Genomic DNA, 15227 nt, shown 5'->3' with positions numbered 1-15227 from the left:
AATTTGAAATGCAAATGATATACAAAATGATGCATATATAAAAATGCTAATGTAATATTTATAGTTTAAAAACTAAGAATTTAAACTTCAAGAGATTTTAAAGTCAATTAAAATGTGTCCTAACTAAAAATAAAATGTGTCCATATAATGAAATATCATTAAAAAATCAAGCTATTTTTCCAGTTTTTAAAAGGAAGATTTATTTAACAAGTTTCACTTAGTACAATACATCTAAATGGAAATCACAATACAAGGAAAAGATTTAAATCAAAGCCTCAGAATTCCGTACAAATGACATGACCAAACTCCTAAAGTATTGGTATTACATCTCAAAATTGTCCCGATCTTAAAAAAAAAAGTGAAAGTTTACACTCACGTGCCTTACAGGATATTAAACCAAAAAGCTAGAATTAACAAACATGCCAAATGTTTTCACTTTGAATCATAGACACAGCTCCTATATTTGAGTTTTACAGAACAGCACGTTTCTCAACATGCATCTGAAGTGTTCAATGTACTGTGGTATAAGAGCAACATTTAACATAAGTGAAACTGCTTTAACCTAAATATGCTTACTGCTTAGGTACACTCCTACAACATAACTAACTTGAGGAAAGCTGAAAGTTGTTTTATGTTATAGTCAATACTGAACTTTGTTATTACGTCCTAGATGATGTTTCAGTGTTCAAAATTACTTAAGTTTTAAAACAATCTTGATTTCCACTTTACAGTAAGCATGAATCACAAGCCTGTAATGCAAAACTGTTAATTTTTATTTTCTTAAAAAAGGAGAGGAGGAGGAGGAAAGAAAGGAAGAAAGGAGGACAGAAAAGAAAGGAAAAGAAAAAAGAGGGAGAGAAAGAAAGGGAGGGCAGGCAAGCTAGGTGACCAAGAGCAATCAGAATCATTATATTTTCCATTTACCAATCATATTAGATATACTAGACATCCCTCCCATTCTATCCAACTCCCATAATGCACAGCTTTTATTTCTATAGTAGCTGTTTAATGCTCTTTGTCTACCTTAAGCGAGGTTTGACTGGTAGTCACTGGAGTTTTCCTGCAGAACTTGGTCATATCCACTCATACTGCTCTGACCACCATAACCGCCTCCATAACCACCACTCAGCTGCTGGCTGGCAGGACCCCCATAACTAGACTGGTTAGATAAGCCCATCCCTCCCATCATTTGGCTACCATAAGCACCACCACTTGCCCCTGCTGTAGAATTCAAAAAGAGTTCTACATAGCTATGATCATAACCTCCTCCACTTGTTCCTGCAGTAGAATTCAAGAAGAGCTTCACATAACTGTGTTGCATATTAGCTTTATCTTTTGCCATAGCTGCCACTGCATCTTCATGAGTAGCAAATTCAACATCTGCCTCACCTGTAACCCTGCCATCGGGTCCAATTTCAATGTGTACTCTCATGGGGTTAAGAGGTGAGAAAAAATTATAAATATCATTCTCAGTGGCTCTGTAAGGTAACCCTCTCATGTGTACACAGTGCCCCGTGGTGCTCTGGAAACTAGACCCACCATCTCCATATCTATGATCAGACATTCCTGAGAAACAGTAATTGAGGTCTCTTCCAAACCTATCAGACCCAAATCCATAGCCATCATTATAACCACCATAATCATCATAGCCTCCATACCCTCCACCATACGCACCCCGCCTCATCCTTTCAAACCCAGCTCCTCTGCCAATGCTATTATAGCCTCGGCCAGCCCCAGGCCTATCATAAGGACCTGGCCGCTGCATGGCCATGAGCTTACGAGGAGGATCATAGTGGGTTCGGACTTCAGCTCTGCTACTCTTGAATATTTCAATGTACCTGTGCCCTGTTGTTTCCTTATGTTTCTTTAAGGCTTTTTCAGCTATCTCCTGTGAAGCAAACTGCACAAAGGCTTCCCCCATGCTCCGCCCCTGAAAGTCCACTGGCAGTGTCATCCCATTTGGCACAATTTCCAGCCCTGAAAAGAACTGAACAATCTCTTCCTTGCTACAGCCAAATGGGAGTCCTCTAAGCCGGACGAAGCCATCATTGGAAGTATCAGGACTATTTGGACCTGTATGCTTCAACACCCAATCCATTTCAACACTGTTGGACTTGAATACTTCAACGTATCTGTGACCCATGGTTTCTCTGTCCTTCTTCAAAGCCAATTTCACTTCATCTTCTGATTCAAGTTCAACAAATGCTTCACCACTTGGTCTGCCTTCTCTGGTGTAGATGAAACGAATACCTGATGTGCCATTCTGGATTTTGCAATCAGAGAAGAAGCGCATCACTTCATCAGCTGAGCAGGACCAGGGTAGGCCCCTGACCTTCACCACGAACCCTTCCCTGCCTTCTGTGCTCAGCATCATGGTGACTGTTGGGCTCTTGATGGCAAGCTTGGCTCAATGCAATCTTAATGTGGCTGAAAAAATAATTAGGAGACTATTGTCATGGGAAAATGTTCACAATAGAGTAAGAGAAAAAAAGCAAACAATATAAAACAATTACATTGGTACCTCTTTAAAATATATATTCATATAAACAAAAAGACTATACCAAATTTTTAAATCATCCATTCATCCATAGCTTATTCAATGTCTATTATATATCAGTTATCATTAATGGTGTTTATTTCAGGGTGGTAGGATTATGGGAGCTTTTTGTTTCAGAGGATTTTTTTCCCATTTGTATATTTCTGTACATTCTAAATTTTCTGCTCTGACCATGTATAAACAAAAGAGACAGTAAGTAAAAAGACCTAAAAAGTTAACAGCAACAAAATCAGTGAAAGATATCAACAAAAAATATAGCTATATGTGATTACATAAAAAGAAAAACTTTATTAGATCAAAGGATTAAATAGAATTAAAACAAATGAGGAGAGCCGGGCGTAGTGGCACACGCCTGTAATCCCAGCACTCAGGAGGCTGAGGCAGGAGGATCGCCGTGAGTTCAAGACCAGCCTGGGCTACACAGTGAGTTCCAGGTCAGTCTCAACTATACTGAGACCTTGTCGCAAAAAACCAAAAAAAAAAAAAATACAAAATCAAACAAACAAAAAAATAACAAATGAGGAAATACCTGCAACAAATACATTAACATCATGTAAAAATATGTGCAAGTCAATAAAATTAGGGAAATATTAAGGCCTAAGACATAAATGGAAAACAGACAGTAATAGGAACTTAAATATCCAAATACTTTTAGGTGCCAGGTCCAGTGTTCACCTCTAGCACACAAGCATCAATAAACCAAGAAAAGGCTTATGGTCTTATAGGTTACTGTATGTCTTTACTAAAGAAATAAATGCAAATATACATTATACCTGCTATGACAGAACCCTCTGAAGTGAGTAAGAATAGTATAATGGAGGAAATAGATGGTCAATTCTATCAGATGGAGGCAACATGGTTAAATAAAACAGATTAACATCTTCAGAGATCCATAAACAAATTTTAAAAATTCTGATGGAACATAAAATAGATGGAAACAAACAAGAAATAAGGCTGACAAGGTAGAGATCAGATCCCAAGTGATGTCATCAAAACTCTTTCAGACATATCACCCAGGCAACAGTGTGGCACTCAAACAAAAGGGGTTCTAGGTGCAGCAAGCAATAGTTAGAATGGCCTCTTAAAAATATGTTAAGGGAATCACTAAGAAAACAACAATAAAAAGGGGAAGGAATATTGATCTATATGAAAAAGTAGAACCCTGGGACATAACAGCAGATTAAATATAGCAGGATACAGGAGAGAAGCCTGCGAAACATTTAAACCTATTCAATCACTGGAAATGCAAGTTAAAACCAGAATTAATCACCCATTTTTTTACCCATCAAGGAAGTACAAATTAAACAGTGACAATAAGTCAATGCTACTCAAGAGTTCACAAACTAATACAATACTACAGGATTGAAAACTGATAAAGTATTCTGGGAAACAATTTGGTATTAATCACACTTTGTGACAGTAAACCCACTTCAGATTATGTACCTTAAAGATGATTTTAAATTCAGACCAAGACTCACGGAGCTGAAAGGCATTTTATTAAGAAAAATGCAGTGTTATTCATGCAATCAAAAGTTATGACTTATGTTGTAATCATAAATGGTCCAAGATCACAGCTACTTTATAATAGAATCTCAAAATAAATGTCTACATACCCCTTGACCTTGCTAGAATTCCTTCCAGGAATATGGTCAACAGAAATACAAATGTTCTCTGCAGCACTGTTAATGGCAGAAAAATAGAAACCTAGACAACTACCAACAGGGGGATGGCTTAATGAATTGTAACATCCATAAAATGGAATGCTATGGCAGCCATCTAGTAAAACAGAGCTCTATCTGCTCTGACCTAGATTTTCAAAACACATTAAATGAAAGAATTATACATACATTATGCTCTTATTTATATTAAAATATAAGCATGTTGGTAAATGTGTAAAAGAGTATCAAGAGGTATATAATGCAAACTTCTTTTTGAGAAAAGAACAGATGGAGGGCAGGGGAAACAAAGTAAGACTTTCACTTTTTATCCTACATATTTCCATATAATTTTAATTCTTTAAACTGTACTGGAATATAAATACCAATATTGGAAAAGCATAAGCATGGGGAGTATGTCAAATGTTAAAAGTGGTTATTCTGAGATTTATGGCTTTTTACATTTTTTTTCAATTATTTGTGCAATCTTAATTTTTCCACAGAGAGAATAATTACTTTCATTTCAACAACAACAACAAACAAAGTGTTTGCTTTTGTGGGATTTGATCTATTAAATTTTATAAAATTTTCTAATTTTGAGTGTGGATGCTTTATCTGACATGGTCTGAGAACACTGGTACTCTTAAAAAGTGAATAGCTGCCATAAAATCACACAGAACTAAATTCAAACATTTACTAATTGTTTAATGTGTGCCCACTTCTGCTGTGGCGACAGTCTTCCTACAAACCATCCTTAGGGCTCAGTGACAGACCATCCCTGGGATGAAGATGATGAGTCCTGCATCATCCTAAACCTTAATAGTCCCTGTGTAGTGGCCAAGAGGTTGTGCTTCCTTACATCTCCCGGGAAGATCAACAAAACTCTGTGGCCTTACGTAGGAACCCAGATTCCATATGAGAATTAAGAATCTGTGTATTATGTGTGTTATAATAATTTTTTTAAAAACTAACGACAAAAAGTTGAGTAGTTTTGAACTGCGTTTGTCTTTAAAATGTATAAAGTACATTGTAATTTTTGAATGATCAAATTCAACATATCGATTATTGTTGTAAGCAGAAAAACAAACGTTATTCAAATTCTCAAGTAAAAGCATTTATTGTGCGCCTCTGGCAGTTACGCAGCGTTTGCCTAGATGCGACTCTGATAATTCACTTGGGGCCTTTCCCGACAGTCACACAATCAGGCAATATAGACTGAGTTCCTGAATGGCTGGACCTGCACTCAGACCATTGGTCTCAATATGTTTTCCCTAATTCTTTTGGCACATTTTTCACTGTACAGTTCCCGTTGGGGTCCCTGAGACCGGCTCGGACAGGCAGATACAAACACGCACACAGAGTCAGGAACGTCCACCATTTCCCCACCAGGCTTAGCAAAGGCGGCTTCCCGGCACAGAGACGAGGGGGAGGGAAGCGGGGGGAGGGGAAAACAGTGAACGAAAAAGGCGGAGGCAGGCCGAGGACCCCACATTGGTCTTCATCATCACCAACCCCGGGTTCCCACTTCCCACCCACACACCAACCTCTAAAGACACCGGGTTATTTTCCTCCTTCTTCCCTCAAACGGCTATAGCGAGACGGTAGGCGACGACCAGAACTACTTCTGCTCACGTAAGCGATTGATCACGTGACCGCCTACGTCATGTGAGATCTCGGTCACGTGAGCAACTCAAAGCTTAAATTCGGGAACACTAAGGTGCTGCATTTCCTTCTGCTCTGAAAAGAGGGCGGGTCGCTATCAAGAGACGAAGCGTATGATTGGTTGGAGGTGCGTTTTACGTGATTGATCATTGGTAGGCCTCTAGAGATAACCGTCCAGTTAACTGAGAAATAATAACGTCATTATTTAATAATTCATTTGTGATTGGTCCCTGAGGTTAAATTTAAAAGCCCAGGTTACTCGCAGAAATCTCCTTTGTATAGTCGCTGGGGTAATGAAGCTTAGGAGCGGAGATCAGCGGCAGATCTGTACGCTTATGCTCCGCTTCCTGGCCCTAGTTCTCTCTGGAATCCTTGGGGCCAGGGCGCTGAACAATGGCTTAGCGAAGACGCCTACCATGGGCTGGCTGCATTGGGAACGTTTCATGTGCAATCTTAACTGCCAGGAGGAACCGGATTCCTGCATCAGGTATCAGCTATTGGATGCCCCCTTCCTTTGGCTTTTCCGCGTTTGGATGTGTTTACGGAAGTGGAGGGTCTCAGGTGGAACCTTTGAGGGTGAACTCCCCTACTATTGCTTTTTTGTCCTCAGCAAACTGTTTTCTCGAATGGGACTAACCATAAACTTTCTCCATGTGACCCTTCCTAGAATAGGTGTCGAGGTCTGCCGAACCTGCTTCATTTCCTCTCTATCGCTATGCTCGGTAGCCCAGTTAGAGAGACTTCTTCCTTTACCTACTGGTTCCATTCCGTTCCTTCTTATGAGCTTGTGCTGTGCCTTTGCTAGGCTCTAGGCGTGAGCTAGCCATAAGCACAGCTGGAATGTGTAGGAGGGATAGAGAACTAAGATTCATGTCATTTCTTCACCTTTTTGGATCACTGGTTCCTTGGCTGTAACTGGAGCGAGTTAGACAGAACTTGAGGTTTTTGAGATTTCCCTCAAACCACCCCCCCACCCACGGCTGTTGAATGTGGCATCCCACTGGAGGATTGAACTGGAGGAACTTTCACATGTCAAAATTGAGAGTTGTGATGATTACACAGGTAGCGAACCTATCTAATCCTTACAATCCTAGTCTGTAAATTGAAATAACGTCTTTTTTTTTGCATCAGGGAGCTGACTTGGAAAAAGTTATAAAATAATCCCTCTCCCACAGGTGAGTTTCAAATGAGATAAACCCATTTAAATTACAAAGCACAGTGTCTGACTCCTCATAGTCAAATGAAATACACGTTCTTATTTTCCTGGTGTCCGTGGGCAAATGAATGTTCTGCAAATGTGAGTATATGTATTTTCTGGAGAGGGGATCTTTACTTTAGATTCTCAAATCTGTGATTTACAGAAGGTTAAGTATCACTGGGAGATATTGTTGAAAACGTAAGGTAGCCCACCACACAGAGTTCCCACTAAACATAGCAGTCACAGTAACTGTCTTTGTTCATAAATGGTTCCTGTATATGTCTTCACAGATATGATCAGGATGTTGGTCACACATCACAAAAGAAATTGGCCTTCAAAGTTACAGACTAAGTCTATTGTCACCCTGATGTACAGTGTGTGGCAGTTGTTCGTTGTGGATTTCTTTTTAAGTGGTGGTTGTCTTATTTTTGTCTGATTATAAAACTAATGCATAGTGATTGCAAAAATTGTAGATAGTAAAGAAGAGAATAATGAAAATTAAAACTTCCCCATTTCACCACTCAGAAGTAATCATAATTAAAACTTTCGTATACGACTTTGCAGTTGTTTTCTATGTAAATGAAAACATTTTTCTCTATTTTCCATAAAAATAGTATGTTTATGTCATAAGTGGTTAACTACAAATATCTAGCACCTGTATTATATATATATATACATAATAATTTATTTTACCCTTTTGATAGCTACTTGGAGTCTCAGTTTTTGTGCTTCATCTGATTCTTTCTTTAGGACACTAATTGATTAAGGTATGCTTGTGTTGTGTATGTAATAATTTATTTTACCCTTTTGATAGCTACTTGGAGTCTCAGTTTTTGTGCTTCATCTGATTCTTTCTTTAGGACACTAATTGATTAACGTATGCTTGTGTTGTACATGTCAAACTATCCTTCCCAAAGATTTTATAAGTATGCATTCCCAATGAAAATTTGTAAGAATACCCTATGTTTCCCCAAAACTTGGCCAAGATTGCAGTCTTGTAAGTTTCATTATTTGCATTGAGTTTGTGTGTGTGTGTGTGTGTGTGTGTGTGTGTGTGTGTATGTTTGCTTTGGTTTGGTGCAGTGCGGTGAGGTGCTAAGAATCAACCCCCGGGCCTCATACAGGCTAGCCAGGTTCTGTCCCTCTGAGCTACACCACCAGCCAAATTATTTACATTCTTCAATTGCATACTAAAAGGTGGAATATCTTTTTCTTTGTTGAATTGGCTCTTTGCATGGGTTTCTCTTATGGATTACCCCTTTATGTCCGTTTACTATTCAATTGGAATCTCTGGGGGTTATTTTGTTTTATTTTGTCTCCAGTATGTTGCCAACATAGGTAGTTCTTGCTGTATGTTGATTTTGTTTGTTTGTTTGTTTTGTTTGTTGAGACAGGGTCTCACTATATAGCTGAGACTGACCTAGAACTCACTATGTAGCCCAGGCTGGTCTGAAACTCACAGCAATCTTCCTGCCTCAGCCTCCCGAGTGCTGGGATTACGGGCATGTGCCACCACGCCCGGCTGCATGTTGGTTTTGATATACAATTAACATCAATTCTTTCACTTGTGATTTTTGGTACTGAGGTCTGTAAACAAAGAAATCATAAATGAGTTTAAGATCAAAGGAAAGACAAGTGATGAGTATGGGATTACACCTGTAATCCCAGCTACTCTGGAGTCCAAGGCAGGAGGATCACAAGTTCCAGGCTAGCCTGCAAAACACAGCAAGACAATGCGTCCAAAATAGTTTTGTTTTGGTGCAAAATAGATTTACAAATCTAGAGTTTAGGTATAGTTAGAACCAGTATGCCTCAGAGAGAAGATAAACTTGAGCTTCCCCTGCCCCCCAAAAAATATTGCATAGCTCAGTTTAGCATTCTTTGCAGGAGATAAAATCCCATGCATACCAAATGGCTGCATCTCTTTCAGAACTTTCTCTTGAATTCCATATATCTTTGTATTTTAATGCTAAGCTACACTAGCTTCCTTTATCTTTTAGAGAACATACACATTTAATCCTTTAGGTGAACTTTTTTTAATCTTTCCATCAAATTCCTTTAAAACTTGGGATTTGTTCAGGGTTTTATTAAATATAACATTTAATAAATATACAGAGCTTTATAAAGAATTATTGGGAGAATTAGCATTTTTAAAATATTGAGTTTTCTTTTTTTGCTTTTTTTTTAATTTTTGAGCTAGTATGTTACTCTGTAGTTGAGGCTGGTCTTAAACTCACTGTAGCCCACACTGGCCTCAAAACAGGGTAATCCACCTGCCTCAGCTTCCCCAGCACTAGTATTACAGGCATGTACCACCATTGGCATAATCATTTCTTTTCTTTTTTGTGGTACTGGCGATTGAACCCACACCTTCATGAAAGCCAGGCAAGTACTCTAGTGCTAATATACATCCTCATCCCTGTGTTTTCTTAACCAAGAACAAAATGATTTTTCTCCATTTAAGGGCACATAGTTTTAACATAAGGGCTCTGCACATATCTTAAATTTATCTCTAGATAGTTGAATGGGATAATTTTCTCTATAAATAGGTTGATATCTAAGGAAGCTGTTTATTATGTTAACTTTGTTGCTTCTTTCTTCACTGAACTTTCCCTGTTCTAATAACGTTTCTGATTCCCTCATATATCTGCCACTCCTACTTCAGTGGTTTGAAGTTTTGTGGTGTTTATGTTTTTATAGTGCTGGGGATGGAACCCAGGGCCTTCCATATGCTGGGCAAGTTCTTCACCACTGAGTTACATCTCTAGTCGCTGGTTTGAAATTCTTAGGGCAGCAGTGTTCAGGGGTTAGAGGAAGGAAGAGAAGAAAAATTGGAAGAAGAACATTTAATTTTATCTTGTGCTACTTGTGATTACTACCACAGTATAAATGGATTTTAAAATCCATGAAATCCGAAGGTGCCTAATAGGAATACTGACGCATTTATCTATTGAATTATAATGATTATGGGAATTTCTCTTTCAGTGAGCAGCTCTTCATGCAGATGGCAGAGCTTATGGTCTCAGATGGCTGGAAAGATGTAGGTTATAAGTACCTCTGCATTGATGACTGTTGGATGGCTCCCCAGAGAGATTCAGAAGACAGACTTCAGGCAGACCCTCAACGCTTTCCTGGTGGAATCCGACGCCTAGCTAATTATGTGAGTTTATAGATCAGTGGTGGTGAACCTATAGTACATGTGCTGCAGTGCGCTGTTATTGAAAGCTCCAAGAGATTCGCCATATCTATTATAGATTAATTTGTTTTTTTAATCCAAGAAGTCTGTAAGGACTTTTGTTGATCAACAGTCCTCATGACACATTCATAGGTAAATGGGTTCATTTTGAGGATATACTCCTAAGTGAAATAAATAAGTCACACATATGCAAATACCAAATAGTTTCTCTGGTGTGAAAAACTAAAATAGTACTCAAGATCCTAACGGGGCAATTAGCAACGTGAAATAGGAAGACAAGGACCAAAGGTGTAGGAACAGTAAGGTAAATGGAATTAAAGTCTTAGTAGGTGGGGAGGGGGAGAGGGTGTGAAGGGAGGGAGGGGACAAGGGGAAAAAATGAGAACCAAGACCTGGCATGTAAAGGTACAAGATCCCAGTAATGAATGTAACTGTACTGTCTACCTAGAATGTACCAATAAATTAAATTAAATTAAAAAAAAAAACAGTCCTCATGACAGCATGGCTGTTATTATCTGAATGTTGAATTGTAGGGCTTATCAGATGGTATTTTCATCCCATCAGCATGTACATGTTTTGCAATAGTTCTTTTCTTTTCTTTCTATCTATCTATCTATCTATCTATCTATCTGTCTATTTATTTTTGAGACAGGATCTTGCCCAGGCTGGCCTTTGAACTCACTAAGTAGCCCAGGCTGGCCTCAAACTCATGGCAATTCTCCTGCCTCAGCCTCCCAAGTGCTGAGATTACAGGTGTGTGCTTTGCAGTAGTTCTTGAAGTCCATTTTGAAGTTCTCCTTTTGCTAAAACCATTGAATTCTCTGAGAAGAAAAAGGAACTTGGTTCTCTTCACATGTGTGCATGTATTCATATATAAGCTTTATGCAGTAATTCCAGTTCAATTGTAAAGTAGAATTTTAGAAGATGATAGAATAATATTCTGGACATTATTGAAGATAAATAGGGCCTAACACTAGCAAAAGGTAATGAAGAAAGGTTTTATTCAGTACTGTTGCAGTAGAGGAAAGAGCCATACCCAAGTCCGAATGTAACGAAGACAAATGAGTTTATATCCAAGGGCAGATGAGAGGGTCAGTAGATGAAAAATTACTAAAGGTAGAAGGGCTAACTTAGCATGATGCTTGCTCAGACAGCTTTCTAGGATAGACTCAGCCAAGGCCAAGGTGCAAAGAAGGTTCAGAGAGCCTAAGTAAATGTTACTAAAGGAGAGTCTTTGTTGAAATAAATCTGTCACTGGGCTTGGGAGGTAGCTCAGTGGTGCTGCCTGGCATGCACAAGGTCTTGAGTTTGATTCCCAGTACTGCTCCCCGCCCCCCCCCAAAAAAAAACAAACAGAAATCTGTCAGTGTCCTAGAAAAGTACCTTTTAGTATCCCTTCAAGAATATTAGAGTAGGGCTGGGGGTTTAACTCATTGGTTCCAGTGCCTGCCTCACAAGTGCAAGGTTCTGAGTGCTAGCCCCAGTACAAAAAATAAAATAAATCAGAATATTAGAGTAGCTGATAGCATTTTCTTCAGAGCTGTGCTACAGCTGACAGATACAGCTTAAACTTGGAAGAATTGAGGGATTTGTTCTTTGTCTTCTAACAAACTTGTCTGGAGAATGAAAATGAGGGATCATGAAAAAAGGCTCCCAATATCTGGTGAAGTACACTTGTCTCTGCCCCTGGCCTGAAGTGGTTCTCTCTGCTTCTTCATGATTGTCTTATATTGTAGTAACTTTTTCTTCTTATTTCAGGTTCATAGCAAAGGGCTGAAGCTAGGGATTTATGCAGATGTTGGAAATAAAACCTGCGCTGGTTTCCCTGGAAGTTTTGGACACTATGACCTTGATGCCCAGACCTTTGCTGACTGGGGAGTAGATCTGCTAAAATTTGATGGTTGTTACTGTGACAGTATAAAGCATTTGGAAAATGGTATGTTTCAATTGAGAGATTTAGCCATGAGCAAAGGGGATAACTTTGAAGCCAACATAGCCAAGTACCCAAAGAACTACTCTTCTGATTTTAAAAACCCAGTCACAATATTGGAAATAATTCTTCGTAATATTCCAGAACTCCTACTTTTCTTTCGTTTTCTTTCATTCATTTACTTATTCATGTATGTGGAATCTGTGCATGCCTAACCATGGCTAATATTGTACACTTTTAATTCAAGAGGGCGCTAACAATTAAATACAATTAGTAATTGTAACTCTATAACATCATTTAGGAAAAAGTCCAGCACATCACACAGTCACAGAGAAAATCATCTTTATTCTTGCTTTTACTCAATATATATACCATCTCTCTGCTCCCTCCTCAAAACAATCCCAGTAGTCTGGAAGATACTCCATGCAATTTATATACAAAGCAACAAACTGTCCCTGGCACTGGTTTAGAATGTAAACGTGGACCTTCCAGAAACCTCCTCCAATATACAGCCCCAACTGGAAATTCCCTTCTTTCCTTTATTTTACCCATTGTTTTCTCATACAGGTTATAAATACATGTCCTTGGCCTTGAACAGGACTGGCAGAAGCATTGTTTACTCGTGTGAGTGGCCTTTTTATCTGAGGCCCTTTCATAAGGTGAGCTAGTGAGCCCAGGATCTGATTTTCAGAACTTGACAACTAAAGAGACAAAATTCTCCTTCAAAGCCCAAGCACTTTTCAACATTGCTATAATTATCCTCTGAGCTACCACCACCTAGCGAGTCATCTTTGATTCTTTCCTTTATCTCACCATTCATGCCTCATCCATCAGCAGTGCTTCCTATCTCCAAAATATCTTTCCATCTTCACTGTACCCACTCTGGCCTTCCGAGTTGTCTTATCTCTCACCTAGACTGCTATGATGGCCTGATCTACTTCTTTCCCTACCCCCATCCATTTTCCAAGCAGCACTAGAGTTATCTTGTTAAAATATCAATGGCAATTTATCACTCCCCTACCTAAAACTTTTAACTGACTTCCCATTGCACTTGGAATAAAATCAAACCACTGATCTGGCCCCCTATCTACCTCAAGAGTGATCACTTTTTATTTCAATACAGTGGTTTTCTTTCTATCCCTTCAACATCACTATCATTTTTACACTTGCTATTTGTTTTCTGAGGGGAACCTTCTTCCCCCAAGATATTTAAAGGGTCAGCTCTTAACACTAAAATCTCAGACCAGATGTCACATTCATTTTAACGTAGCCCTCTGTCCATCCATTCTTTATCACATTAACCCATTTAATTTCCTTCTAAGAGCTTAGCACTTTATAGGACATTTGTTGATTTGTGGAATATAAATTTGTGAGGGCAGGTACCTTTGTCTGACTATCTCTGAATCCCTAGTATATGGTATGTGTTGAATATTTTTTTTTTTTGTGTGGTACTGGGGATCAAACTCAGGTCCTTGTGCTTGCGAGGCAGGCAGTGGAACCACTGAGCTAAATCCCCGGCCCCATGAATAATTATTTATAGATTGGATCTCCATTATTTTCTTGAACTCTCAGGAAAATTCTCACCTTGTCCTCAACATAAACCTGAGATATCACACCTACCTATTTACAAACTTTTATTCATTCCATTAACAAATTATTTATATATATATATGAATATATATTAATATATTATAGTCAGATCTCACTATGTTTGATGGAGTCCTATATAATTTTGCAGCTTTTTACTTGTTAAAATCATTTTATTAAGCTGAAAGTGGTGGCATACACCTGTAATCCCAGAACTTGGGAGGCTGAGATGGGGGGAGGATCACTATGAGTTCAAGACCAGCTTGGGCTACATAGTGAGTTCAAGAGCAGCCTCAACTCAAATCCTGTCTCAAAGCAAACAGATCATTTTATTAGAAAAGCTTCAAAATACAGTGACCTCTAAAGAAAATTAAAATCTTTCATAATGCCAAAACCTAGATACCATTTGGTAAGTTTCCAGCATAAACAGTGGCCTACTTCTGAAAGAAAATTTCTTACAATGAAATCCCCCCCCCGTTTTTTTTTTTTTTTCCGGGTCGGGGGTTGAATTCAGGACCTTGTGCTTGTGAGGTAGGCAGCGGAACCACTGAGCCAATTCCTGGCCAAATACCCTTATATTTAGACTTCCTCATGAAGACCTTCGATCTGTAACCTAAAGAGGCTTCAAATAGCCTCCTTTAAATTGGACAGTTTTCTATCTCACAAAATATTATTAAGTAAATAAGAATCCTGTTTTCACAGCCCAATTATACAGCTATCCGACAGTACTGTAATCACTGGAGAAATTTTGCTGATGTTTCTGATTCTTGGCAAAGTATAAAGAGTATCTTGGACTGGACTTCGTCTAACCAGGAGAAAATTGTTGATGTTGCTGGACCAGGGGGTTGGAATGACCCAGATATGGTAAGGATCTCAGCCCTCCTTTTCAAAGACTGTAACAGGCCTATTTCCTCTTCCATATTCATGGTAAATACAGAAAAAGTTCCTGGTAGTAGGCTTTCTGTGAGAGTATAGACAGCAGGGTGCTATGGAAGTGGATTCTATGGGTCATCCAGGTAGCTTTAAAAATGTTTCCATCTTCTCATTTAATTATTTCATTCTTTGTCCTAGTTAGTGATTGGTAACTTTGGCCTCAGCTGGGATCAGCAAGTAACTCAGATGGCCCTCTGGGCTATCATGGCAGCTCCTTTACTCATGTCCAATGACCTCCGACAGATCAGCCCTGAAGCCAAAGCTTTACTTCAGAATAAGGATGTGATTGCCATCAATCAAGACCCCTTGGGCAAACAGGGGTACCGCCTTAGAAAGGTATAGTAAATAATGTTCCATGGGAGAAAATATGCTACGTACATGTTCTCCTGCCTCTGGTTTACAACTAATCCAAGTGTTTGAGTGTTTTTTTTTGTTTTTTGTTTTTGGTAATGGAGATCAAATCCAGGACCTTTACACTGAGTTATTACACACACATACACCCCAGTACT

At 38.8% G+C, this 15227-nt stretch overlaps 2 protein-coding genes across 4 annotated transcripts in view; one reads left to right on the top strand and one right to left on the bottom strand.

Moving 5' to 3' along the window:
• Positions 1–253: 253 nt before the first annotated feature.
• Positions 254–5858, bottom strand: Hnrnph2 (heterogeneous nuclear ribonucleoprotein H2). Its single transcript, XM_010623411.3, has 2 exons — positions 5757–5858; positions 254–2427 (listed from the first exon to the last, which is right to left on the bottom strand). The coding sequence occupies exon 2, from the start codon at positions 2372–2374 to the stop codon at positions 1025–1027; it is 1350 nt and encodes a 449-aa protein (XP_010621713.1). The 5' UTR covers positions 2375–2427; positions 5757–5858; the 3' UTR covers positions 254–1024.
• Positions 5859–6034: 176 nt separating this feature from the next.
• The window catches only part of LOC104861804 (tyrosine-protein kinase BTK), a 51357-nt gene continuing 42164 nt past the window's right edge, over positions 6035–15227 (top strand). Inside the window, exons 1-6 of one of the 3 annotated variants that reach the window (XM_010623412.2) lie at positions 6035–6361; positions 10058–10232; positions 12027–12204; positions 12766–12857; positions 14488–14649; positions 14857–15054. In XM_010623412.2, coding sequence (XP_010621714.1) covers positions 6168–6361; positions 10058–10232; positions 12027–12204; positions 12766–12857; positions 14488–14649; positions 14857–15054 — 999 coding nt within the window. In that variant the 5' untranslated portion in view covers positions 6035–6167. Of the gene's footprint in view, positions 6362–10057; positions 10233–12026; positions 12205–12765; positions 12858–14487; positions 14650–14856; positions 15055–15227 lie in introns of those variants that run through there. The other 2 variants (XM_010623414.3, XM_033760078.1) reach the window with 2 other exon arrangements.

Source organism: Fukomys damarensis, unplaced genomic scaffold (genome assembly GCF_012274545.1).
Source record: "Fukomys damarensis isolate Sample0158 unplaced genomic scaffold, DMR_v1.0_HiC HiC_scaffold_39, whole genome shotgun sequence".
NCBI classification, from domain to species: Eukaryota; Metazoa; Chordata; class Mammalia; order Rodentia; family Bathyergidae; genus Fukomys; species Fukomys damarensis.
The sequence above is the reverse complement of the archived record's forward strand: the minus strand, read 5'-3'. Positions and strand labels throughout refer to the sequence as shown.

Excerpts from the sequence above, each read along its gene's own strand:
- Hnrnph2 (XM_010623411.3), bottom strand. The coding sequence starts at position 2,374 with ATGATGCTGAGCACAGAAGGCAGGGAAGGGTTCGTGGTGAAGGTCAGG.